The sequence below is a fragment of the Oncorhynchus nerka genome, linkage group LG13 (genome assembly GCF_034236695.1).
Source record: "Oncorhynchus nerka isolate Pitt River linkage group LG13, Oner_Uvic_2.0, whole genome shotgun sequence".
NCBI classification, from domain to species: Eukaryota; Metazoa; Chordata; class Actinopteri; order Salmoniformes; family Salmonidae; genus Oncorhynchus; species Oncorhynchus nerka.
Window position 1 is genome coordinate 105800848 of NC_088408.1, and position 27273 is coordinate 105828120.

At 44.8% G+C, this 27273-nt stretch overlaps 1 protein-coding gene across 2 annotated transcripts in view; it reads left to right on the top strand.

Moving 5' to 3' along the window:
• Positions 1-27273, top strand: part of adamts3 (ADAM metallopeptidase with thrombospondin type 1 motif, 3) — a 151012-nt gene that overhangs the window by 90108 nt on the left and 33631 nt on the right. Inside the window, exons 13-15 of one of the 2 annotated variants that reach the window (XM_065026949.1) lie at positions 22743-22826; positions 23606-23686; positions 25937-26100. In XM_065026949.1, the coding sequence (XP_064883021.1) occupies positions 22743-22826; positions 23606-23686; positions 25937-26100 (329 nt within the window). The remainder of the gene's footprint in view (positions 1-22742; positions 22827-23605; positions 23687-25936; positions 26101-27273) is intronic. The other variant, XM_065026950.1, reaches the window with a different exon arrangement.

Here is a 27273-nt window from a genome sequence, read left to right on the forward strand (position 1 = left end):
TGAATACAACAGGTGTAGATCTTACAGTGAAATGCTGAATACAACAGGTGTAGATCTTACAGTGAAATGCTGAATACAACAGGTGTAGATCTTACCGTGAAATGCCGAATACAACAGGTGTAGATCTTACCGTGAAATGCCGAATACAACAGGTGTAGTAGATCTTACCGTGAAATGCTGAATACAACAGGTGTAGATCTTACCGTGAAATGCCGAATACAACAGGTGTAGATCTTACCGTGAAATGCTGAATACAACAGGTGTAGATCTTACCGTGAAATGCCGAATACAACAGGTGTAGATCTTACCGTGAAATGCTGAATACAACAGGTGTAGATCTTACCGTGAAATGCCGAATACAACAGGTGTAGATCTTACCGTGAAATGCTTACTTAATAGCCCTTTCCCAACAATGTTGAGTTGTTTAAAAGTAAGTAAGAAAAATGTGCTAAATAAACTGAAGGAAAAATAGTAACACAACACAATAAAATAACAACAAGGCTATATACCTATATATAGCTGATGATGTTATTGATGGTGGTGATGATGGTATGGATGATTGTGATGTTGATAGTGATGATGGTATTGATGATAGTGATGATGGTTTTGATGATAGTGATGATGGTATTGATGATAGTGATGATGGTATGGATGATGGAGGTGATGTTGATAGTGATGATGGTATTGATGATAGTGATGATGGTTTTGATGATAGTGATGATGGTATTGATGATAGTGATGATGGTTTTGATGATAGTGATGATGGTATGGATGATAGTGATGATGGTGTGGATGATAGTGATGCTGGTGTGGATGATGGAGGTGATGTTGATAGTGATGATGGTATGGATGATAGTGATGATGGTATTGATGATAGTGATGATGGTATTGATGATAGTGATGATGGTGTGGATGATAGTGATGCTGGTGTGGATGATGGAGGTGATGTTGATAGTGATGATGGTATGGATGATAGTGATGATGGTATTGATGATAGTGATGATGGTATGGATGATGGAGGTGATGGTATTGATGATAGTGATGATGGTATGGATGATAGTGATGATGGTATGGATGATAGTGATGATGGTATGGATGATAGTGATGATGGTATGGATGATAGTGATGATGGTATTGATGATAGTGATAGTGATGATGGTGATAGTGATGATGGTGATAGTGATGATGGTATTGATGAAAGTGATGTTGGTATTGATGATAGTGATGATGGTATGGATGATAGTGATGATGGTATTGATGATAGTGATAGTGATGATGGTGATAGTGATGATGGTGATAGTGATGATGGTATTGATGAAAGTGATGTTGATAGTGATGATGGTGATAGTGATGATGGTGATAGTGATGATGGTATTGATGATAGTGATGATGGTATTGATGATAGTGATGATGGTATTGATGATAGTGATGATGGTATGGATGATAGTCATGATGGTATTGATGATAGTGATAGTGATGATGGTGATAGTGATGATGGTGATAGTGATGATGGTATTGATGAAAGTGATGTTGATAGTGATGATGGTGATAGTGATGATGGTGATAGTGATGATGGTATTGATGATAGTGATGATGGTATTGATGATAGTGATGTTGATAGTGATGATGGAGGTGATGTTGATAGTGGTGATGGTATGGATGATAGTGATGTTGATAGTGATGATGGTGATAGTGATGATGGTGATAGTGATGATGGTATTGATGAAAGTGATGTTGATAGTGATGATGGTGATGATGGTGATAGTGATGATGGTATTGATGATAGTGATGATGGTATTGATGATAGTGATGATGGTATTGATGATAGTGATGATGGTATGGATGATGGTGATGATGGTATTGATGATAGTGATGATGGTGTGGATGATGGAGGTGATGTTGATAGTGATGATGGTATTGATGATAGTGATGATGGTATGGATGATAGTGATGATGGTATGGATGATAGTGATGATGTTGATGTTGATGATGGAGGTGATGTTGATAGTGATGATGGTATTGATGATAGTGATGATGGTATGGATGATAGTGATGATGGTGTGGATGATAGTGATGACGGTATGGATGATAGTGATGACGGTATGGATGATAGTGATGATGGTATGGATGATAGTGATGATGGTATGGATGATGGAGGTGATGTTGATAGTGGTGATGGTATGGATGATAGTGATGATGGTGTGGATGATAGTGATGCTGGTATGGATGATAGTGATGATGGTATGGATGATGGAGGTGATGTTGATAGTGATGATGGTATGGATGATAGTGATGATGGTATGGATGATAGTGATGATGGTATGGATGATAGTGATGATGGTATGGATGATAGTGATGATGGTATTGATGAAAGTGATGATGGTATGGATGATGGAGGTGATGTTGATAGTGGTGACGGTATGGATGATAGTGATGATGGTATGGATGATAGTGATGATGGTATGGATGATGGAGGTGATGTTGATAGTGGTGACGGTATGGATGATAGTGATGATGGTATGGATGATAGTGATGATGGTATGGATGATGGAGGTGATGTTGATAGTGGTGACGGTATGGATGATAGTGATGATGGTATTGATGATAGTGATGATGGTATGGATGATAGTGATGATGGTATGGATGATAGTGATGATGGTATGGATGATAGTGATGATGGTATGGATGATGGAGGTGATGTTGATAGTGGTGATGGTATGGATAATAGTGATGATGGTATTGATGAAAGTGATGATGGTGTGGATGATGGAGGTGATGTTGATAGTGATGATGGTATGTATGATAGTGATGATGGTATGGATGATGGAGGTGATGTTGATAGTGATGATGGTATGGATGATAGTGATGATGGTATTGATGATAGTGATGATGGTATTGATGATAGTGATGATGGTATGGATGATAGTGATGATGGTATTGATGATAGTGATGATGGTATTGATGATAGTGATGATGGTATTGATGATAGTGATGATGGTATGGATGATAGTGATGATGGTATGGATGATGGAGGTGATGTTGATAGTGGTGATGGTATGGATGATAGTGATGATGGTATTGATGAAAGTGATGATGGTATTGATGATAGTGATGATGGTATGGATGATAGTGATGATGGTATGGATGATGGAGGTGATGTTGATAGTGATGGTGGTATGGATGACGGAGGTGATGTTGATAGGGATGATGGTATTGATGAAGGTATTGATGATAGTGATGGTATTGATGGTATTGATGGTGATGCTGGTGAGACATACTGCAGGGCTTTCCTTCAACACTTCACTAACACATCAAGTTCCTGATGAACTGCTGGTTAGTAGAATGAGGTTTGTTTGAGCAGGGCAGGAACAAAACCCTGCATGAGTGTTGCCCCCCCTTCCTGCTCTTTGTTAACCCTTTCCTATAACTGTCTGTTGTCACTAAACCCCTCACCTTTCTTTCCTCTGTCTGTTTTCACTAAACCCCTCACCTTTCTTTCCTCTGTCTGTCTGTTGTCACTAAACCCCTCACCTTTCTTTCCTCTGTCTGTTTTCACTAAACCCCTCACCTTTCTTTCCTCTGTCTGTCTGTTGTCACTAAACCCCTCACCTTTCTTTCCTCTGTCTGTTTTCACTAAACCCCTCACCGTTCTTTCCTCTGTCTGTTGTCACTAAACCCCTCACCTTTCTTTCCTCTGTCTGTTGTCACTAAACCCCTCACCTTTCTTTCCTCTGTCTGTCTGTTGTCACTAAACCCCTCACCGTTCTTTCCTCTGTCTGTCTGTTGTCACTAAACCCCTCACCGTTCTTTCCTCTGTCTGTCTGTTGTCACTAAACCCCTCACCTTTCTTTCCTCTGTCTGTTGTCACTAAACCCCTCACCGTTCTTTCCTCTGTCTGTTGTCACTAAACCCCTCACCTTTCTTTCCTCTGTCTGTTGTCACTAAACCCCTCACGTTTCTTTCCTCTGTCTGTCTGTTGTCACTAAACCCCTCACCTTTCTTTCCTCTGTCTGTCTGTTTTCACTAAACCCCTCACCGTTCTTTCCTCTGTCTGTCTGTTGTCACTAAACCCCTCACCGTTCTTTCCTCTGTCTGTTGTCACTAAACCCCTCACCTTTCTTTCCTCTGTCTGTCTGTTGTCACTAAACCCCTCACCTTTCTTTCCTCTGTCTGTTGTCACTAAACCCCTCACCTTTCTTTCCTCTGTCTGTTGTCACTAAACCCCTCACCTTTCTTTCCTCTGTCTGTTGTCACTAAACCCCTCACCGTTCTTTCCTCTGTCTGTTTTCACTAAACCCCTCACCTTTCTTTCCTCTGTCTGTCTGTTGTCACTAAACCCCTCACCTTTCTTTCCTCTGTCTGTTGTCACTAAACCCCTCACCTTTCTTTCCTCTGTCTGTGGTCACTAAACCCCTCACCTTTCTTTCCTCTGTCTGTTGTCACTAAACCCCTCACCTTTCTTTCCTCTGTCTGTTGTCACTAAACCCCTCACCGTTCTTTCCTCTGTCTGTCTGTTTTCACTAAACCCCTCACCTTTCTTTCCTCTGTCTGTTTTCACTAAACCCCTCACCTTTCTTTCCTCTGTCTGTTGTCACTAAACCCCTCACGTTTCTTTCCTCTGTCTGTCTGTTGTCACTAAACCCCTCACCTTTCTTTCCTCTGTCTGTTGTCACTAAACCCCTCACCTTTCTTTCCTCTGTCTGTTGTCACTAAACCCCTCACGTTTCTTTCCTCTGTCTGTCTGTTGTCACTAAACCCCTCACCTTTCTTTCCTCTGTCTGTTGTCACTAAACCCCTCACCTTTCTTTCCTCTGTCTGTTGTCACTAAACCCCTCACCGTTCTTTCCTCTGTCTGTTTTCACTAAACCCCTCACCTTTCTTTCCTCTGTCTGTCTGTTGTCACTAAACCCCTCACCTTTCTTTCCTCTGTCTGTTGTCACTAAACCCCTCACCTTTCTTTCCTCTGTCTGTGGTCACTAAACCCCTCACCTTTCTTTCCTCTGTCTGTTGTCACTAAACCCCTCACCTTTCTTTCCTCTGTCTGTTGTCACTAAACCCCTCACCGTTCTTTCCTCTGTCTGTCTGTTTTCACTAAACCCCTCACCTTTCTTTCCTCTGTCTGTTTTCACTAAACCCCTCACCTTTCTTTCCTCTGTCTGTTGTCACTAAACCCTCACCTTTCTTTCCTCTGTCTGTCTGTTTTCACTAAACCCCTCACCTTTCTTTCCTCTGTCTGTCTGTTTTCACTAAACCCCTCACCTTTCTTTCCTCTGTCTGTTTTCACTAAACCCCTCACCGTTCTTTCCTCTGTCTGTTGTCACTAAACCCCTCACCTTTCTTTCCTCTGTCTGTTGTCACTAAACCCCTCACCTTTCTTTCCTCTGTCTGTCTGTTGTCACTAAACCCCTCACCTTTCTTTCCTCTGTCTGTTGTCACTAAACCCCTCACCGTTCTTTCCTCTGTCTGTCTGTTGTCACTAAACCCCTCACCGTTCTTTCCTCTGTCTGTCTGTTGTCACTAAACCCCTCACCGTTCTTTCCTCTGTCTGTTGTCACTAAACCCCTCACCTTTCTTTCCTCTGTCTGTCTGTTGTCACTAAACCCCTCACCTTTCTTTCCTCTGTCTGTTGTCACTAAACCCCTCACCGTTCTTTCCTCTGTCTGTTGTCACTAAACCCCTCACCTTTCTTTCCTCTGTCTGTTGTCACTAAACCCCTGACCTTTCTTTCCTCTGTCTGTTGTCACTAAACCCCTCACCTTTCTTTCCTCTGTCTGTTGTCACTAAACCCCTCACCTTTCTTTCCTCTGTCTGTTGTCACTAAACCCCTCACGTTTCTTTCCTCTGTCTGTCTGTTGTCACTAAACCCCTCACCTTTCTTTCCTCTGTCTGTTGTCACTAAACCCCTCACCTTTCTTTCCTCTGTCTGTTGTCACTAAACCCCTCACCGTTCTTTCCTCTGTCTGTTTTCACTAAACCCCTCACCTTTCTTTCCTCTGTCTGTCTGTTGTCACTAAACCCCTCACCTTTCTTTCCTCTGTCTGTTGTCACTAAACCCCTCACCTTTCTTTCCTCTGTCTGTGGTCACTAAACCCCTCACCTTTCTTTCCTCTGTCTGTTGTCACTAAACCCCTCACCTTTCTTTCCTCTGTCTGTTGTCACTAAACCCCTCACCGTTCTTTCCTCTGTCTGTCTGTTTTCACTAAACCCCTCACCTTTCTTTCCTCTGTCTGTTTTCACTAAACCCCTCACCTTTCTTTCCTCTGTCTGTTGTCACTAAACCCCTCACCTTTCTTTCCTCTGTCTGTCTGTTTTCACTAAACCCCTCACCTTTCTTTCCTCTGTCTGTCTGTTTTCACTAAACCCCTCACCTTTCTTTCCTCTGTCTGTTTTCACTAAACCCCTCACCGTTCTTTCCTCTGTCTGTTGTCACTAAACCCCTCACCTTTCTTTCCTCTGTCTGTTGTCACTAAACCCCTCACCTTTCTTTCCTCTGTCTGTCTGTTGTCACTAAACCCCTCACCTTTCTTTCCTCTGTCTGTTGTCACTAAACCCCTCACCGTTCTTTCCTCTGTCTGTCTGTTGTCACTAAACCCCTCACCGTTCTTTCCTCTGTCTGTCTGTTGTCACTAAACCCCTCACCGTTCTTTCCTCTGTCTGTTGTCACTAAACCCCTCACCTTTCTTTCCTCTGTCTGTCTGTTGTCACTAAACCCCTCACCTTTCTTTCCTCTGTCTGTTGTCACTAAACCCCTCACCTTTCTTTCCTCTGTCTGTTGTCACTAAACCCCTCACCTTTCTTTCCTCTGTCTGTTGTCACTAAACCCCTCACCATTCTTTCCTCTGTCTGTTGTCACTAAACCCCTCACCTTTCTTTCCTCTGTCTGTTGTCACTAAACCCCTCACCTTTCTTTCCTCTGTCTGTTGTCACTAAACCCCTCACCTTTCTTTCCTCTGTCTGTTGTCACTAAACCCCTCACCGCTCTTTCCTCTGTCTGTTGTCACTAAACCCCTCACCTTTCTTTCCTCTGTCTGTTGTCACTAAACCCCTCACGTTTCTTTCCTCTGTCTGTCTGTTGTCACTAAACCCCTCACCTTTCTTTCCTCTGTCTGTCTGTTTTCACTAAACCCCTCACCGTTCTTTCCTCTGTCTGTCTGTTGTCACTAAACCCCTCACCGTTCTTTCCTCTGTCTGTCTGTTTTCACTAAACCCCTCACCTTTCTTTCCTCTGTCTGTCTGTTGTCACTAAACCCCTCACCCCTGTCTGTTTTCACACCTTTCTTTCCTCTGTCTGTTTTCACTAAACCCCTCACCGTTCTTTTTCCTCTGTCTGTTGTCACTAAACCCCTCACCTTTCTTTCCTCTGTCTGTTGTCACTAAACCCCTCACCTTTCTTTCCTCTGTCTGTCTGTTGTCACTAAACCCCTCACCGTTCTTTCCTCTGTCTGTCTGTTGTCACTAAACCCCTCACCGTTCTTTCCTCTGTCTGTCTGTCTGTTGTCACTAAACCCCTCACCTTTCTTTCCTCTGTCTGTTGTCACTAAACCCCTAACCTTTCTTTCCTCTGTCTGTTGTCACTAAACCCCTCACCTTTCTTTCCTCTGTCTGTTGTCACTAAACCCCTCACCTTTCTTTCCTCTGTCTGTCTGTTGTCACTAAACCCCTCACCTTTCTTTCCTCTGTCTGTTTTGTCACTAAACCCCTTTCTTTTTCCTCTGTCTCACCATTCTTTCCTCTGTCTGTCTGTTGTCACTAAACCCCTCACCGTTCTTTCCTCTGTCTGTCTGTCACTAAACCCCTCACCTTTTTCTTTCTGTCACTCTGTCTGTCTGTTGTCACTAAACCCCTCACCTTTCTTTCCTCTGTCTTTCACTAAACCCCTCACCTTTCCTCTGTCTGTTGTCACTAAACCCCTCACCTTTCTTTCCTCTGTCTGTTGTCACTAAACCCCTCACCTTTCTTTCCTCTGTCTGTCTGTTGTCACTAAACCCCTCACCTTTCTTTCCTCTGTCTGTTGTCACTAAACCCCTCACCTTTCTTTCCTCTGTCTGTCTGTTGTCACTAAACCCCTCACCTTTCTTTCCTCTGTCTGTTGTCACTAAACCCCTCACCTTTCTTTCCTCTGTCTGTTGTCACTAAACCCCTCACCTTTCTTTCCTCTGTCTGTTGTCACTAAACCCCTCACCTTTCTTTCCTCTGTCTGTTTTCACTAAACCCCTCACCTTTCTTTCCTCTGTCTGTCTGTTGTCACTAAACCCCTCACCTTTCTTTCCTCTGTCTGTCTGTTTTTCACTGTGGTCACTAAACCCCTCACCTTTCTTTCCTCTGTCTGTTGTCACTAAACCCCTCACCTTTCTTTCCTCTGTCTGTTGTCACTAAACCCCTCACCGTTTCTTTCCTCTGTCTGTCTGTTTTCACTAAACCCCTCACCTTTCTTTCCTCTGTCTGTTGTCACTAAACCCCTCACCTTTCTTTCCTCTGTCTGTTGTCACTAAACCCCTCACGTTTCTTTCCTCTGTCTGTCTGTTGTCACTAAACCCCTCACCTTTCTTTCCTCTGTCTGTTGTCACTAAACCCCTTTCTCTGTCCTTTCTTTTCCTCTGTCTGTTGTCACTAAACCCCTCACCTTTCTTTCCTCTGTCTGTCTGTTGTCACTAAACCCCTCACCTTTCTTTCCTCTGTCTGTTGTCACTAAACCCCTCACCGTTTCTTTCCTCTGTCTGTTTTCACTAAACCCCTCACCTTTCTTTCCTCTGTCTGTCTGTTGTCACTAAACCCCTCACCTTTCTTTCCTCTGTCTGTTGTCACTAAACCCCTCACCTTTCTTTCCTCTGTCTGTGGTCACTAAACCCCTCACCTTTCTTTCCTCTGTCTGTTGTCACTAAACCCCTCACCTTTCTTTCCTCTGTCTGTTGTCACTAAACCCCTCACCTTTCTTTCCTCTGTCTGTTGTCACTAAACCCCTCACCTTTCTTTCCTCTGTCTGTCTGTTTTCACTAAACCCCTCACCTTTCTTTCCTCTGTCTGTTTTCACTAAACCCCTCACCTTTCTTTCCTCTGTCTGTTGTCACTAAACCCCTCACGTTTCTTTCCTCTGTCTGTCTGTTGTCACTAAACCCCTCACCTTTCTTTCCTCTGTCTGTTGTCATTAAACCCCTCACCTTTCTTTCCTCTGTCTGTTGTCACTAAACCCCTCACGTTTCTTTCCTCTGTCTGTCTGTTGTCACTAAACCCCTCACCTTTCTTTCCTCTGTCTGTTGTCACTAAACCCCTCACCTTTCTTTCCTCTGTCTGTTGTCACTAAACCCCTCACCGTTATTTCCTCTGTCTGTTTTCACTAAACCCCTCACCTTTCTTTCCTCTGTCTGTCTGTTGTCACTAAACCCCTCACCTTTCTTTCCTCTGTCTGTTGTCACTAAACCCCTCACCTTTCTTTCCTCTGTCTGTGGTCACTAAACCCCTCACCTTTCTTTCCTCTGTCTGTTGTCACTAAACCCCTCACCTTTCTTTCCTCTGTCTGTTGTCACTAAACCCCTCACCTTTCTTTCCTCTGTCTGTTGTCACTAAACCCCTCACCTTTCTTTCCTCTGTCTGTCTGTTTTCACTAAACCCCTCACCTTTCTTTCCTCTGTCTGTCTGTTTTCACTAAACCCCTCACCTTTCTTTCCTCTGTCTGTTTTCACTAAACCCCTCACCGTTCTATCCTCTGTCTGTTGTCACTAAACCCCTCACCTTTCTTTCCTCTGTCTGTTGTCACTAAACCCCTCACCTTTCTTTCCTCTGTCTGTCTGTTGTCACTAAACCCCTCACCTTTCTTTCCTCTGTCTGTTGTCACTAAACCCCTCACCGTTCTTTCCTCTGTCTGTCTGTTGTCACTAAACCCCTCGCCGTTCTTTCCTCTGTCTGTCTGTTGTCACTAAACCCCTCACAGTTCTTTCCTCTGTCTGTTGTCACTAAACCCCTCACCTTTCTTTCCTCTGTCTGTCTGTTGTCACTAAACCCCTCACCTTTCTTTCCTCTGTCTGTTGTCACTAAACCCCTCACCTTTCTTTCCTCTGTCTGTTGTCACTAAACCCCTCACCTTTCTTTCCTCTGTCTGTTGTCACTAAACCCCTCACCGTTCTTTCCTCTGTCTGTTGTCACTAAACCCCTCACCTTTCTTTCCTCTGTCTGTTGTCACTAAACCCCTGACCTTTCTTTCCTCTGTCTGTTGTCACTAAACCCCTCACCGTTCTTTCCTCTGTCTGTTGTCACTAAACCCCTCACCTTTCTTTCCTCTGTCTGTTGTCACTAAACCCCTCACGTTTCTTTCCTCTGTCTGTCTGTTGTCACTAAACCCCTCACCTTTCTTTCCTCTGTCTGTCTGTTTTCGCTAAACCCCTCACCGTTCTTTCCTCTGTCTGTCTGTTGTCACTAAACCCCTCACCGTTCTTTCCTCTGTCTGTTGTCACTAAACCCCTCACCTTTCTTTCCTATGTCTGTCTGTTGTCACTAAACCCCTCACCTTTCTTTCCTCTGTCTGTTGTCACTAAACCCCTCACCTTTCTTTCCTCTGTCTGTGGTCACTAAACCCCTCACATTTCTTTCCTCTGTCTGTTGTCACTAAACCCCTCACCTTTCTTTCCTCTGTCTGTTGTCACTAAACCCCTCACCGTTCTTTCCTCTGTCTGTCTGTTTTCACTAAACCCCTCACCTTTCTTTCCTCTGTCTGTTTTCACTAAACCCCTCACCTTTCTTTCCTCTGTCTGTTGTCACTAAACCCCTCACCTTTCTTTCCTCTGTCTGTCTGTTTTCACTAAACCCCTCACCTTTCTTTCCTCTGTCTGTCTGTTTTCACTAAACCCCTCACCTTTCTTTCCTCTGTCTGTTTTCACTAAACCCCTCACCGTTCTTTCCTCTGTCTGTTGTCACTAAACCCCTCACCTTTCTTTCCTCTGTCTGTTGTCACTAAACCCCTCACCTTTCTTTCCTCTGTCTGTCTGTTGTCACTAAACCCCTCACCTTTCTTTCCTCTGTCTGTTGTCACTAAACCCCTCACCGTTCTTTCCTCTGTCTGTCTGTTGTCACTAAACCCCTCACCGTTCTTTCCTCTGTCTGTCTGTTGTCACTAAACCCCTCACCGTTCTTTCCTCTGTCTGTTGTCACTAAACCCCTCACCTTTCTTTCCTCTGTCTGTCTGTTGTCACTAAACCCCTCACCTTTCTTTCCTCTGTCTGTTGTCACTAAACCCCTCACCTTTCTTTCCTCTGTCTGTTGTCACTAAACCCCTCACCTTTCTTTCCTCTGTCTGTTGTCACTAAACCCCTCACCGTTCTTTCCTCTGTCTGTTGTCACTAAACCCCTCACCTTTCTTTCCTCTGTCTGTTGTCACTAAACCCCTCACCGCTCTTTCCTCTGTCTGTTGTCACTAAACCCCTCACCTTTCTTTCCTCTGTCTGTTGTCACTAAACCCCTCACGTTTCTTTCCTCTGTCTGTCTGTTGTCACTAAACCCCTCACCTTTCTTTCCTCTGTCTGTCTGTTTTCACTAAACCCCTCACCGTTCTTTCCTCTGTCTGTCTGTTGTCACTAAACCCCTCACCGTTCTTTCCTCTGTCTGTCTGTTTTCACTAAACCCCTCACCTTTCTTTCCTCTGTCTGTCTGTTGTCACTAAACCCCTCACCTTTCTTTCCTCTGTCTGTTTTCACTAAACCCCTCACCGTTCTTTCCTCTGTCTGTTGTCACTAAACCCCTCACCTTTCTTTCCTCTGTCTGTTGTCACTAAACCCCTCACCTTTCTTTCCTCTGTCTGTCTGTTGTCACTAAACCCCTCACCGTTCTTTCCTCTGTCTGTCTGTTGTCACTAAACCCCTCACCGTTCTTTCCTCTGTCTGTCTGTTGTCACTAAACCCCTCACCTTTCTTTCCTCTGTCTGTTGTCACTAAACCCCTCACCGTTCTTTCCTCTGTCTGTTGTCACTAAACCCCTCACCTTTCTTTCCTCTGTCTGTTGTCACTAAACCCCTCACGTTTCTTTCCTCTGTCTGTCTGTTGTCACTAAACCCCTCACCTTTCTTTCCTCTGTCTGTTTTCACTAAACCCCTCACCATTCTTTCCTCTGTCTGTCTGTTGTCACTAAACCCCTCACCGTTCTTTCCTCTGTCTGTTGTCACTAAACCCCTCACCTTTCTTTCCTCTGTCTGTCTGTTGTCACTAAACCCCTCACCTTTCTTTCCTCTGTCTGTTGTCACTAAACCCCTCACCTTTCTTTCCTCTGTCTGTTGTCACTAAACCCCTCACCTTTCTTTCCTCTGTCTGTTGTCACTAAACCCCTCACCGTTCTTTCCTCTGTCTGTTTTCACTAAACCCCTCACCTTTCTTTCCTCTGTCTGTCTGTTGTCACTAAACCCCTCACCTTTCTTTCCTCTGTCTGTTGTCACTAAACCCCTCACCTTTCTTTCCTCTGTCTGTGGTCACTAAACCCCTCACCTTTCTTTCCTCTGTCTGTTGTCACTAAACCCCTCACCTTTCTTTCCTCTGTCTGTTGTCACTAAACCCCTCACCGTTCTTTCCTCTGTCTGTCTGTTTTCACTAAACCCCTCACCTTTCTTTCCTCTGTCTGTTGTCACTAAACCCCTCACCTTTCTTTCCTCTGTCTGTCTGTTGTCACTAAACCCCTCACCTTTCTTTCCTCTGTCTGTTGTCACTAAACCCCTCACCTTTCTTTCCTCTGTCTGTTGTCACTAAACCCCTCACCTTTCTTTCCTCTGTCTGTTGTCACTAAACCCCTCACCGTTCTTTCCTCTGTCTGTTTTCACTAAACCCCTCACCTTTCTTTCCTCTGTCTGTCTGTTGTCACTAAACCCCTCACATTTCTTTCCTCTGTCTGTTGTCACTAAACCCCTCACCTTTCTTTCCTCTGTCTGTGGTCACTAAACCCCTCACCTTTCTTTCCTCTGTCTGTTGTCACTAAACCCCTCACCTTTCTTTCCTCTGTCTGTTGTCACTAAACCCCTCACCGTTCTTTCCTCTGTCTGTCTGTTTTCACTAAACCCCTCACCTTTCTTTCCTCTGTCTGTTTTCACTAAACCCCTCACCTTTCTTTCCTCTGTCTGTTGTCACTAAACCCCTCACGTTTCTTTCCTCTGTCTGTCTGTTGTCACTAAACCCCTCACCTTTCTTTCCTCTGTCTGTTGTCACTAAACCCCTCACCTTTCTTTCCTCTGTCTGTTGTCACTAAACCCCTCACGTTTCTTTCCTCTGTCTGTCTGTTGTCACTAAACCCCTCACCTTTCTTTCCTCTGTCTGTTGTCACTAAACCCCTCACCTTTCTTTCCTCTGTCTGTTGTCACTAAACCTCTCACCGTTCTTTCCTCTGTCTGTTTTCACTAAACCCCTCACCTTTCTTTCCTCTGTCTGTCTGTTGTCACTAAACCCCTCACCTTTCTTTCCTCTGTCTGTTGTCACTAAACCCCTCACCTTTCTTTCCTCTGTCTGTGGTCACTAAACCCCTCACCTTTCTTTCCTCTGTCTGTTGTCACTAAACCCCTCACCTTTCTTTCCTCTGTCTGTTTTCACTAAACCCCTCACCTTTCTTTCCTCTGTCTGTTTTCACTAAACCCCTCACCTTTCTTTCCTCTGTCTGTTGTCACTAAACCCCTCACGTTTCTTTCCTCTGTCTGTCTGTTGTCACTAAACCCCTCACCTTTCTTTCCTCTGTCTGTTGTCACTAAACCCCTCACGTTTCTTTCCTCTGTCTGTCTGTTGTCACTAAACCCCTCACCTTTCTTTCCTCTGTCTGTTGTCACTAAACCCCTCACCTTTCTTTCCTCTGTCTGTTGTCACTAAACCCCTCACCGTTCTTTCCTCTGTCTGTTTTCACTAAACCCCTCACCTTTCTTTCCTCTGTCTGTCTGTTGTCACTAAACCCCTCACCTTTCTTTCCTCTGTCTGTTGTCACTAAACCCCTCACCTTTCTTTTCCTCTGTCTGTGGTCACTAAACCCCTCACCTTTCTTTCCTCTGTCTGTTGTCACTAAACCCCTCACCTTTCTTTCCTCTGTCTGTTGTCACTAAACCCCTCACCTTTCTTTCCTCTGTCTGTTGTCACTAAACCCCTCACCTTTCTTTCCTCTGTCTGTCTGTTTTCACTAAACCCCTCACCTTTCTTTCCTCTGTCTGTCTGTTTTCACTAAACCCCTCACCTTTCTTTCCTCTGTCTGTTTTCACTAAACCCCTCACCGTTCTATCCTCTGTCTGTTGTCACTAAACCCCTCACCTTTCTTTTCCTCTGTCTGTTGTCACTAAACCCCTCACCTTTCTTTTTCCTCTGTCTGTCTGTTGTCACTAAACCCCTCACCTTTCTTTCCTCTGTCTGTTGTCACTAAACCCCTCACCGTTCTTTCCTCTGTCTGTCTGTTGTCACTAAACCCCTCACCGTTCTTTCCTCTGTCTGTCTGTTGTCACTAAACCCCTCACCGTTCTTTCCTCTGTCTGTTGTCACTAAACCCCTCACCTTTCTTTCCTCTGTCTGTCTGTTGTCACTAAACCCCTCACCTTTCTTTCCTCTGTCTGTTGTCACTAAACCCCTCACCTTTCTTTCCTCTGTCTGTTGTCACTAAACCCCTCACCTTTCTTTCCTCTGTCTGTTGTCACTAAACCCCTCACCGTTCTTTCCTCTGTCTGTTGTCACTAAACCCCTCACCTTTCTTTCCTCTGTCTGTTGTCACTAAACCCCTCACCTTTCTTTCCTCTGTCTGTTGTCACTAAACCCCTCACCGTTCTTTCCTCTGTCTGTTGTCACTAAACCCCTCACCTTTCTTTCCTCTGTCTGTTGTCACTAAACCCCTCACGTTTCTTTCCTCTGTCTGTTGTCACTAAACCCCTCACCGTTCTTTCCTCTGTCTGTTTTCACTAAACCCCTCACCTTTCTTTCCTCTGTCTGTCTGTTGTCACTAAACCCCTCACCTTTCTTTCCTCTGTCTGTTGTCACTAAACCCCTCACCTTTCTTTCCTCTGTCTGTGGTCACTAAACCCCTCACCTTTCTTTCCTCTGTCTGTTGTCACTAAACCCCTCACCTTTCTTTCCTCTGTCTGTTGTCACTAAACCCCTCACCTTTCTTTCCTCTGTCTGTTGTCACTAAACCCCTCACCTTTCTTTCCTCTGTCTGTCTGTTTTCACTAAACCCCTCACCTTTCTTTACTCTGTCTGTTTTCACTAAACCCCTCACCTTTCTTTCCTCTGTCTGTTGTCACTAAACCCCTCACGTTTCTTTCCTCTGTCTGTCTGTTGTCACTAAACCCCTCACCTTTCTTTCCTCTGTCTGTTGTCACTAAACCCCTCACCTTTCTTTCCTCTGTCTGTTGTCACTAAACCCCTCACGTTTCTTTCCTCTGTCTGTCTGTTGTCACTAAACCCCTCACCTTTCTTTCCTCTGTCTGTTGTCACTAAACCCCTCACCTTTCTTTCCTCTGTCTGTTGTCACTAAACCCCTCACCGTTCTTTCCTCTGTCTGTTTTCACTAAACCCCTCACCTTTCTTTCCTCTGTCTGTCTGTTGTCACTAAACCCCTCACCTTTCTTTCCTCTGTCTGTTGTCACTAAACCCCTCACCTTTCTTTCCTCTGTCTGTGGTCACTAAACCCCTCACCTTTCTTTCCTCTGTCTGTTGTCACTAAACCCCTCACCTTTCTTTCCTCTGTCTGTTGTCACTAAACCCCTCACCTTTCTTTCCTCTGTCTGTTGTCACTAAACCCCTCACCTTTCTTTCCTCTGTCTGTCTGTTTTCACTAAACCCCTCACCTTTCTTTTTCCTCTGTCTGTCTGTTTTCACTAAACCCCTCACCTTTCTTTCCTCTGTCTGTTTTCACTAAACCCCTCACCGTTCTATCCTCTGTCTGTTGTCACTAAACCCCTCACCTTTCTTTCCTCTGTCTGTTGTCACTAAACCCCTCACCGTTCTTTCCTCTGTCTGTCTGTTGTCACTAAACCCCTCACCGTTCTTTCCTCTGTCTGTCTGTTGTCACTAAACCCCTCACCGTTCTTTCCTCTGTCTGTTGTCACTAAACCCCTCACCTTTCTTTCCTCTGTCTGTCTGTTGTCACTAAACCCCTCACCTTTCTTTCCTCTGTCTGTTGTCACTAAACCCCTCACCTTTCTTTCCTCTGTCTGTTGTCACTAAACCCCTCACCTTTCTTTCCTCTGTCTGTTGTCACTAAACCCCTCACCGTTCTTTCCTCTGTCTGTTGTCACTAAACCCCTCACCTTTCTTTCCTCTGTCTGTTGTCACTAAACCCCTCACCTTTCTTTCCTCTGTCTGTTGTCACTAAACCCCTCACCGTTCTTTCCTCTGTCTGTTGTCACTAAACCCCTCACCTTTCTTTCCTCTGTCTGTTGTCACTAAACCCCTCACGTTTCTTTCCTCTGTCTGTCTGTTGTCACTAAACCCCTCACCTTTCTTTCCTCTGTCTGTCTGTTTTCGCTAAACCCCTCACCGTTCTTTCCTCTGTCTGTCTGTTGTCACTAAACCCCTCACCGTTCTTTCCTCTGTCTGTTGTCACTAAACCCCTCACCTTTCTTTCCTATGTCTGTCTGTTGTCACTAAACCCCTCACCTTTCTTTCCTCTGTCTGTTGTCACTAAACCCCTCACCTTTCTTTCCTCTGTCTGTGGTCACTAAACCCCTCACCTTTCTTTCCTCTGTCTGTTGTCACTAAACCCCTCACCTTTCTTTCCTCTGTCTGTTGTCACTAAACCCCTCACCGTTCTTTCCTCTGTCTGTCTGTTGTCACTAAACCCCTCACCTTTCTTTCCTCTGTCTGTTTTCACTAAACCCCTCACCTTTCTTTCCTCTGTCTGTTGTCACTAAACCCCTCACCTTTCTTTCCTCTGTCTGTCTGTTTTCACTAAACCCCTCACCTTTCTTTCCTCTGTCTGTCTGTTTTCACTAAACCCCTCACCTTTCTTTCCTCTGTCTGTTTTCACTAAACCCCTCACCGTTCTTTCCTCTGTCTGTTGTCACTAAACCCCTCACCTTTCTTTCCTCTGTCTGTTGTCACTAAACCCCTCACCTTTCTTTCCTCTGTCTGTCTGTTGTCACTAAACCCCTCACCTTTCTTTCCTCTGTCTGTCTGTTGTCACTAAACCCCTCACCGTTCTTTCCTCTGTCTGTCTGTTGTCACTAAACCCCTCACCGTTCTTTCCTCTGTCTGTTGTCACTAAACCCCTCACCTTTCTTTCCTCTGTCTGTCTGTTGTCACTAAACCCCTCACCTTTCTTTCCTCTGTCTGTCTGTTGTCACTAAACCCCTCACCTTTCTTTCCTCTGTCTGTTGTCACTAAACCCCTCACCTTTCTTTCCTCTGTCTGTTGTCACTAAACCCCCCACCTTTCTTTCCTCTGTCTGTTGTCACTAAACCCCTCACCGTTCTTTCCTCTGTCTGTTGTCACTAAACCCCTCACCGTTCTTTCCTCTGTCTGTTGTCACTAAACCCCTCACCTTTCTTTCCTCTGTCTGTTGTCACTAAACCCCTCACCTTTCTTTCCTCTGTCTGTTGTCACTAAACCCCTCACATTTCTTTCCTCTGTCTGTCTGTTGTCACTAAACCCCTCACCTTTCTTTCCTCTGTCTGTTGTCACTAAACCCCTCACCTTTCTTTCCTCTGTCTGTTGTCACTAAACCCCTCACCGTTCTTTCCTCTGTCTGTTTTCACTAAACCCCTCACCTTTCTTTCCTCTGTCTGTCTGTTGTCACTAAACCCCTCACCTTTCTTTCCTCTGTCTGTTGTCACTAAACCCCTCACCTTTCTTTCCTCCGTCTGTGGTCACTAAACCCCTCACCTTTCTTTCCTCTGTCTGTTGTCACTAAACCCCTCACCTTTCTTTCCTCTGTCTGTTGTCACTAAACCCCTCACCGTTCTTTCCTCTGTCTGTCTGTTTTCACTAAACCCCTCACCTTTCTTTCCTCTGTCTGTTTTCACTAAACCCCTCACCTTTCTTTCCTCTGTCTGTTGTCACTAAACCCCTCACCTTTCTTTCCTCTGTCTGTCTGTTTTCACTAAACCCCTCACCTTTCTTTCCTCTGTCTGTTTTCACTAAACCCCTCACCGTTCTTTCCTCTGTCTGTTGTCACTAAACCCCTCACCTTTCTTTCCTCTGTCTGTTGTCACTAAACCCCTCACCGTTCTTTCCTCTGTCTGTCTGTTGTCACTAAACCCCTCACCTTTCTTTCCTCTGTCTGTTGTCACTAAACCCCTCACCTTTCTTTCCTCTGTCTGTTGTCACTAAACCCCTCACCGTTCTTTCCTCTGTCTGTTTTCACTAAACCCCTCACCTTTCTTTCCTCTGTCTGTCTGTTGTCACTAAACCCCTCACCTTTCTTTCCTCTGTCTGTTGTCACTAAACCCCTCACCTTTCTTTCCTCTGTCTGTGGTCACTAAACCCCTCACCTTTCTTTCCTCTGTCTGTTGTCACTAAACCCCTCACCTTTCTTTCCTCTGTCTGTTGTCACTAAACCCCTCACCGTTCTTTCCTCTGTCTGTCTGTTTTCACTAAACCCCTCACCTTTCTTTCCTCTGTCTGTTTTCACTAAACCCCTCACCTTTCTTTCCTCTGTCTGTTGTCACTAAACCCCTCACCTTTCTTTCCTCTGTCTGTCTGTTTTCACTAAACCCCTCACCTTTCTTTCCTCTGTCTGTCTGTTTTCACTAAACCCCTCACCTTTCTTTCCTCTGTCTGTCTGTTGTCACTAAACCCCTCACCGTTCTTTCCTCTGTCTGTCTGTTGTCACTAAACCCCTCACCGTTCTTTCCTCTGTCTGTTGTCACTAAACCCCTCACCTTTCTTTCCTCTGTCTGTCTGTTGTCACTAAACCCCTCACCTTTCTTTCCTCTGTCTGTCTGTTGTCACTAAACCCCTCACCTTTCTTTCCTCTGTCTGTTGTCACTAAACCCCTCACCTTTCTTTCCTCTGTCTGTTGTCACTAAACCCCCCACCTTTCTTTCCTCTGTCTGTTGTCACTAAACCCCTCACCGTTCTTTCCTCTGTCTGTTGTCACTAAACCCCTCACCGTTCTTTCCTCTGTCTGTTGTCACTAAACCCCTCACCTTTCTTTCCTCTGTCTGTTGTCACTAAACCCCTCACCTTTCTTTCCTCTGTCTGTTGTCACTAAACCCCTCACATTTCTTTCCTCTGTCTGTCTGTTGTCACTAAACCCCTCACCTTTCTTTCCTCTGTCTGTTGTCACTAAACCCCTCACCTTTCTTTCCTCTGGCTGTTGTCACTAAACCCCTCACCGTTCTTTCCTCTGTCTGTTTTCACTAAACCCCTCACCTTTCTTTCCTCTGTCTGTCTGTTGTCACTAAACCCCTCACCTTTCTTTCCTCTGTCTGTTGTCACTAAACCCCTCACCTTTCTTTCCTCTGTCTGTGGTCACTAAACCCCTCACCTTTCTTTCCTCTGTCTGTTGTCACTAAACCCCTCACCTTTCTTTCCTCTGTCTGTTGTCACTAAACCCCTCACCGTTCTTTCCTCTGTCTGTCTGTTTTCACTAAACCCCTCACCTTTCTTTCCTCTGTCTGTTTTCACTAAACCCCTCACCTTTCTTTCCTCTGTCTGTTGTCACTAAACCCCTCACCTTTCTTTCCTCTGTCTGTCTGTTTTCACTAAAGCCCTCACCTTTCTTTCCTCTGTCTGTTTTCACTAAACCCCTCACCGTTCTTTCCTCTGTCTGTTGTCACTAAACCCCTCACCTTTCTTTCCTCTGTCCATTGTCACTAAACCCCTCACCGTTCTTTCCTCTGTCTGTCTGTTGTCACTAAACCCCTCACCTTTCTTTCCTCTGTCTGTTGTCACTAAACCCCTCACCTTTCTTTCCTCTGTCTGTGGTCACTAAACCCCTCACCTTTCTTTCCTCTGTCTGTTGTCACTAAACCCCTCACCTTTCTTTCCTCTGTCTGTTGTCACTAAACCCCTCACCTTTCTTTCCTCTGTCTGTTGTCACTAAACCCCTCACCGTTCTTTCCTCTGTCTGTTGTCACTAAACCCCTCACCTTTCTTTCCTCTGTCTGTTGTCACTAAACCCCTCACCTTTCTTTCCTCTGTCTGTTGTCACTAAACCCCTCACCGTTCTTTCCTCTGTCTGTTGTCACTAAACCCCTCACCTTTCTTTCCTCTGTCTGTTGTCACTAAACCCCTCACGTTTCTTTCCTCTGTCTGTCTGTTGTCACTAAACCCCTCACCTTTCTTTCCTCTGTCTGTCTGTTTTCACTAAACCCCTCACCGTTCTTTCCTCTGTCTGTCTGTTGTCACTAAACCCCTCACCGTTCTTTCCTCTGTCTGTTGTCACTAAACCCCTCAACTTTCTTTCCTATGTCTGTCTGTTGTCACTAAACCCCTCACCTTTCTTTCCTCTGTCTGTTGTCACTAAACCCCTCACCTTTCTTTCCTCTGTCTGTTGTCACTAAACCCCTCACCTTTCTTTCCTCTGTCTGTTGTCACTAAACCCCTCACCGTTCTTTCCTCTGTCTGTTTTCACTAAACCCCTCACCTTTCTTTCCTCTGTCTGTCTGTTGTCACTAAACCCCTCACCTTTCTTTCCTCTGTCTGTTGTCACTAAACCCCTCACCGTTCTTTCCTCTGTCTGTTGTCACTAAACCCCTCACCTTTCTTTCCTCTGTCTGTCTGTTTTCACTAAACCCCTCACCTTTCTTTCCTCTGTCTGTTTTCACTAAACCCCTCACCTTTCTTTCCTCTGTCTGTCTGTTGTCACTAAACCCCTCACCTTTCTTTCCTCTGTCTGTTTTCACTAAACCACTCACCTTTTTTTAACAGGAAAAAAGTTAAGCAAGAGATGCCAAAAAGATATCCCTTTCTTGGAAGACACAACCTGCAAGTATCCCGTGTTCCAGACCTACTGTTCTCAACTCCTTAGTCCCCTAGCCCCTATACCCTAGTCCCCTAGCCCCTATACCCTAGTCCCCTATCCCCCACACCATAGTCCCCTACTCCCTAGTCCCCTAGTCCCCTACTCCCTAGTCCCCTAGCCCCCCACTCCCTAGTTCCCTAGCCCCCTAGTCCCCTACTCCCTAGTCCCCTAGCCCCTACTCCCTAGTCCCCTAGCCCCTACTCCCTAGTCCCCTAGCCCCTACTCCATACTAGTCCCCTAATTTATAGCTTACCTACGTACGCAAGGCAATAATGCAAGTAGCTACCCAAAACGGTGATCCTGCATACTTACATCAAGTTTAGAATTGCAAATCTGTGCATGTCTGTGTATGTCACATACTAAAACAAATACAATACCCAGGATCACCAATTTGGGTAGCTAATTTTATTAATCAGGCTTTACAGATAGCTTAGACACTTTCAACACCACTGAATTATGACAAAACTACTGATTTTCACTCAGTAGAATTGATACAGATATAGGATCTTAATTTGAGCCAGTTTGCTACTGCAAGAAAATAATCCTGCAGCAACAGGAAATGTGAATTACTATGTGGATTATAATTCATTTACATTTTTGCAGGGGTTTCTTAAGAGAAAATCAAGTCTGAAATTTCAAAGTGGAAATCAGAAATGTCAGAAGGCTTTTTAAACCTCAAATACACTACATGTTTTAAATGTCCTGCTTTGCATGAACGTTCTCCTGCAACAGTTTGATCAAATTTAGATCCCACATCTGTATGTTGTCCTGTTTCTGTGCCATAGCTCATCGTGAGACAGGTCTGCCAACCATAAAGGGAATATTGGCCACTCCCAGGCGTCTGATTGATGACAGATTTAATCTCTGTAATGTAGAGCAGACACACATACTGCCCTTTTTACATCAGCAGATGTCACAAAGTACTATACAGAAACCCAGCAAGCAATACAGATGTAGAAGCACGGTGGATAGGAAAAACTCCTTAGAAAGGCAGGAACCTAGGAAGAAGGGTAAAATAATGTGTGTGAGAGAGAGGGGAATGGAGAGAGGGAGAGGGGAATGGAGAGAGGGAGAGAGGGAGAGAGAGGGGAATGGAGAGAGGGAGAGAGAGGGGAATGGAGAGAGGGAGAGAGAGGGGAATGGAGAGAGGGAGAGAGAGGGGAATGGAGAGAGAGAGAGGGAGGGGAATGGAGAGAGGGAGAGAGGGGAATGGAGAGAGGGAGAGAGAGGGGAATGGAGAGAGAGAGAGGGAGGGGAATGGAGAGAGGGAGAGAGAGGGGAATGGAGAGAGGGAGAGAGAGGGGAATGGGGGAGATGGAGAGAGGGAGAGAGAGGGGAATGGAGAGAGGGAGAGGAGAATGGAGAGAGAGAGAGAGGGGAATGGAGAGAGGGAGAGAGAGGGGAATGGAGAGAGGGAGAGGGAATGGAGAGAGAGAGAGGGAGGGGAATGGAGAGAGAGTGAGAGGGGAATGGAGAGAGAGATAGAGGGAATGGAGAGAGGGAGAGAGAGGGGAATGGAGAGAGGGAGAGAGAGGGGAATGGAGAGAGGGAGAGAGAGGGGAATGGAGAGAGGGAGAGAGGGGAATGGAGAGAGAGCGAGGGGAATGGAGAGAGGGAGAGAGAGGGGAATGGAGAGAGAGAGGGGAATGGAGAGAGAGAGAGGGGAATGGAGAGAGGGAGAGAGAGAGGGGAATGGAGAGAGGGAGAGAGAGGGGGATAGAGAGAGAGAGAGAGGGTGATGGAGAGAGAGAGGAGGGGGGAGAGATCATATTGTGATAGTTTCAACAGCAAGTCAACGAAACGAAGGCATCAGAAAACAACTAACTTGTTGTTTTTTTTGTTTGAAGGGAAGACGAGAGGAGCATTTACCTTGCCTATAGGAGCTCGGAATGTTTATCTGAATGAAACAGAAGATTTTAGAAATGTACTTGGTGAGTCTCGATGGGTTTGCAGAGGTGGTGGATATCCTTGGAGTAGAAAATACGGCTTTGCAGCTTCCTTGTGGATTTGCTGTTTCCTGTTCATTGACACCTGGCTCAAAGCTCTCCCATTCACTCATCATTCAGTGTCTTTCCTATCAATGTAATTGTGATACATGCTATATACAATACTGGACACCTACCCAGTTTGAAATGTAGGCCTGTACTACATGAAGTTTTTTTATGTTTAGTTTTAAATGGTAGTGGAACACCCATGCTTCAATAGAGCTCCTTCACCCATCACAACCCTGTGTGCCCTGTTGTGGAAGCTGCTGTATGAAGTCTAGAAGATTGTAGATGTGTTTAGATGTGTCCTACTGATTCTAGGTGTTTAGATGTGTCTAACTGATTCTAGGTGTTTAGATGTGTCTAAATTATTCTAGATGTGTCTAAATGTTTCTACATTATTCTAGATGTGTCTAAATGTTTCTACATTATTATAGTTGATTCTAGATGATTGTAGGTATCTAGATGATTATAGATGATTATAGGTGTCTAGATGATTATAGATGATTTTCGGTGTCTAAATGATTCTAAATGAGTCTAGATGATTCTCCAAGCTGCCAGCTTCAGTAGAGCAAAGCCATAGCCTCAGGTTCATGTCCACGTCCACCTCTGCAAACAGAGATCTGGTGTTCTGCTCTCTAACTGCTGCCTCTCCTTCCTCTCTTTCCCAAACCACCTCCTCTCCCTCTTCTTCCCCTCTGCTGACTGACTCACACCGTGCAAAGGTTTCCTTAAGATGTTTCTGATTCCTCCCGGGGCTAGACATGTGATCATTCAGGAGCATGAGGCTTCTCCTCAGATGCTTGGTAAGTCAGCATCTCCTCCTTCACTACTCAAGGCTGGTGAAATGCATGACAATGAGCAGTATTGTTGAAATGAGATTTGATCAGATTCTAATTAATGGAGCATGCTACAGAACATGCATTTCTACATTCCTCAATCTAGACTCACTTTCTTTTCAAGAAAAATGTAGGACTATATAATAGCCATAAAATGAATCTCTCCCTCTCACTAAACCCCTGTCTTTATAGATAGTGCTGGTTAAATGGTTAATATACACTGATTGTACAAAACATTAAGAACACTAACTTTGTAGCAGACATCATGGCGCAATATGCTCCTACACATGCGACCGTTCGGTTGTCACTAGCAACAAACTATTTAGCTATCCTCTAGCCTAGTGTTTGTAATGCAATGTGATCTCCTCGTAATGAACAGTGTCGACGAGTGTCCTGTGAGAAGGCACTATGCCAGGCAAAATTGGGCATCATCAGCTCATTGTTATGGATGTATCAAAATTAATGTCAATAGAAAACGGCTTAAACAAACACAAGTTCAGCTACTTATTTTGTCTGCAGAGGTTGTGACTGTGTTACCCGTAGCTAGTTGGTTAGCTATCTATCAAGCAAGGGATAAGAACGATGCCAGCGAGCATGGACACGGAACATGAACACCTGGGTCACGTCCATAAATATAGATCAAATCAAGTGTATTTATATAGCCCTTCTTACATCAGCTGATATCTCAAAGTGCTGTAAAGAAACCCAGCCTAAAACCCCAAACAGCAAGCAATGTAGGTGTAGAAACACGGTGGCTAGGAAAAACTCCCTAGAAAGGCCAAAACCTAGGAAGAAACCTAGAGAGGAACCAGGCTATGAGGGGATGGCCAGTCCTCTTCTGGCTGTGCCGGGTGGAGATTATAACAGAACATGGCCAAGATGTTCAAATGTTCATAAATGACCAGCATGGTTAAAAAATAATAATCACAGTAGTTGTTGAGGGTGCAGCAAGTCAGCACCTCAGGAGTAAATGTCAGTTGGCTTTTCATAGCCGATCATTAGGAGTATCTCTACCGCTCCTGCTGTCTCTAGAGAGTTGAAAACAGCAGGTCTGGGACAGGTAGCATGTCCGGTGAACAGGTCAGGGTTCCATAGCCGCAGGCAGAACAGTTGAAACTGGAGCAGCAGCACGGCCAGGTGGACTGGAGACAGCAAGGGGTCATCATGCCAGGTAGTCCTGAGGCATGGTCCTAGGGCTCAGGTCCTCCAAGAGAGAGAAAGAAAGAGAGAATTAGAGAGAGCATACAGGACACCTGTATTCACACAGGACACTGGATAAGACAGGAGAAGTACTCCAGATATAACAAACTGATCCTAGCCCCCGACACATAAACGACTGCAGCATAAATACTGGAGGCTGAGACAGGAGGGGTCAGGAGACACTGTGGCCCCATCCAATGATACCCCCGGACAGGGCCAAACAGGAAGGATATAACCCCACCCACTTTGCCAAAGCACAGCCCCCACACCACTAGAGGGATATCTTCAACCACCAACTTACCATCCTGAGACCGAGTATAGCCCACATAGAACTAATATAATGAACGACTGGGTCACGTCCATAAATATAGAACTAATGGAATGATTTGTCTTAAATATAGAACTAATGGAACGAACGACTCTAGCAACCAAAAGATGAGAATATGATATCTTTATTTCTACCGATGTGTGCTTTAGTTGTTTTCTTTGGTAACTGTGGTGTAAGTGGGATAGACGCCTCTGTTCTGTACATGATCTTATTCTGCTTTTTACAGCATTCAACCAACATGATGCAAAGTGCATTTAATGTTAAAAAAAATATATTGAAAATCAAAAACCGTGATAATTTTTAAAATAATAGAACCGAAACAGAACCGCCCACAAAAAGCACTAATCACTCAGCACTACCAGGCGCACAAGTTTAAGTGTGTCAAGAACTGCAAGCTGCTGGGTTTTTCACGCTCAACCGTTTCCTGTATATCAAGAATGGTCCACCACCTAAAGGACATCCAGACAACTTGACACAACTGTGGGAAGCATTGGAGTCAACATGGGCTACCATCCCTGTGGAACACTTTCAACCCCATGTTGAGTCCCATGCCCAGATGAATTGAGGCAAAAGGGGGTGCAACTGACGGCAAAAGGGGGTGCAACTCAATATTAGGAAGGTGTTCCTAATGTTTTTTACACTCAGTGTAACCTAATTCCCGGTGTCTCCTAACAATCTGTTTATTCCAGCGATCAAGAACCAGGTGACAGGCCGCTACATCCTGAATGGCCGAGGAGAGGAGGCTCGCTCCCGGAGCTTCATAGACCTGGGAGTGGAGTGGGATTACATTATAGAAGACGACGAAGAGACACTATACACTGATGGACCCCTACACGACGCTGTGGTCGTACTGGTAACTACCACACACACACGAAAGCATGCCATGGTTGTTCTTGTAAAGATTATTTTACCCTCATTCCTCATTTGTCAAAATGGTGTTTGCCAAGCAACATGTTTAATTTGTTTCCGGTGATGTGCTGCCGGTTACCGTAGCGCCTTCATACAGTACCTGTAAGGTCCCTCAGTCGAGCAGTGACTTTCAAACACAGATTCAACCACAAAGACCAGGGAGGTTTTCCAATTCCTTGCAAAGAAAGGCTCTTATTGGTAGCTGGGTAAACAAAAAAGCAGACATTGAATATCCCTTTGAGCATGGTGAAGTTATTCATTACACTTTGAATGGTGTATCAATACAACATCAATACACGGTCACTACAAAGATATAAGCATCCTTCCTAACTCAGTTGCCAGAGAGGAAGGAAACTGCTCAGGGATTTCACCATGAGGCCGACGGTGACTTTAAAACAGTTACAGAGTTTAATAGCTGTGATAGGAGGAAACTGAGAATGGATCAACAACATTATAGTTACTCCACAATGCTAACCTAAATGACAGTGAAAAGAGGGAAGCATGTACAGAATACAAATATTCCAAAACATGCATCCTGTTTGCAACAAGGCACTAAAGTTCAACTGCCCAAAATTTGGCAAAGAAATGAACTTTATGTCTTGAATACAAAGTGTTATGTTTGGGCAAATCCAATACAACACGTCACTGAGTACCACACTTCATATTTTCAAGCATGGTGGTGGCTGCATCATGTTGTGGGTATGCTTGTCATCGGCAAGGACTAGGGAGTTTTTAACTATGAAAAGAAACAGATTAGCGCTAAGCACAGACAAAAAAAATCCTAGAGGAAAACCTGGTTCAGTCTGCTTTCCAACACACACTGGGACACCTTTCAGCAGGACAATAACCTAAAATGCAAGGCCAAATATACATATATATATATATATATATATCTTTATGTTTGAAGCCTGAAATGTGGCAAAAGGTCGCAAAGTTCAGGGGGCCGAATACTTTCACAAGGCACTGTATATAGCCTCGGCACCTACATAAAGCTGAGTGACTCAGTCATATAGCGTCAGCACCTACATAAAGCTGAGTGACTCAGTCATATAGCGTCGGCACCTACATAAAGCTGAGTGACTCAGTCATATAGCCTCAGCACCTACATAAAGCTGAG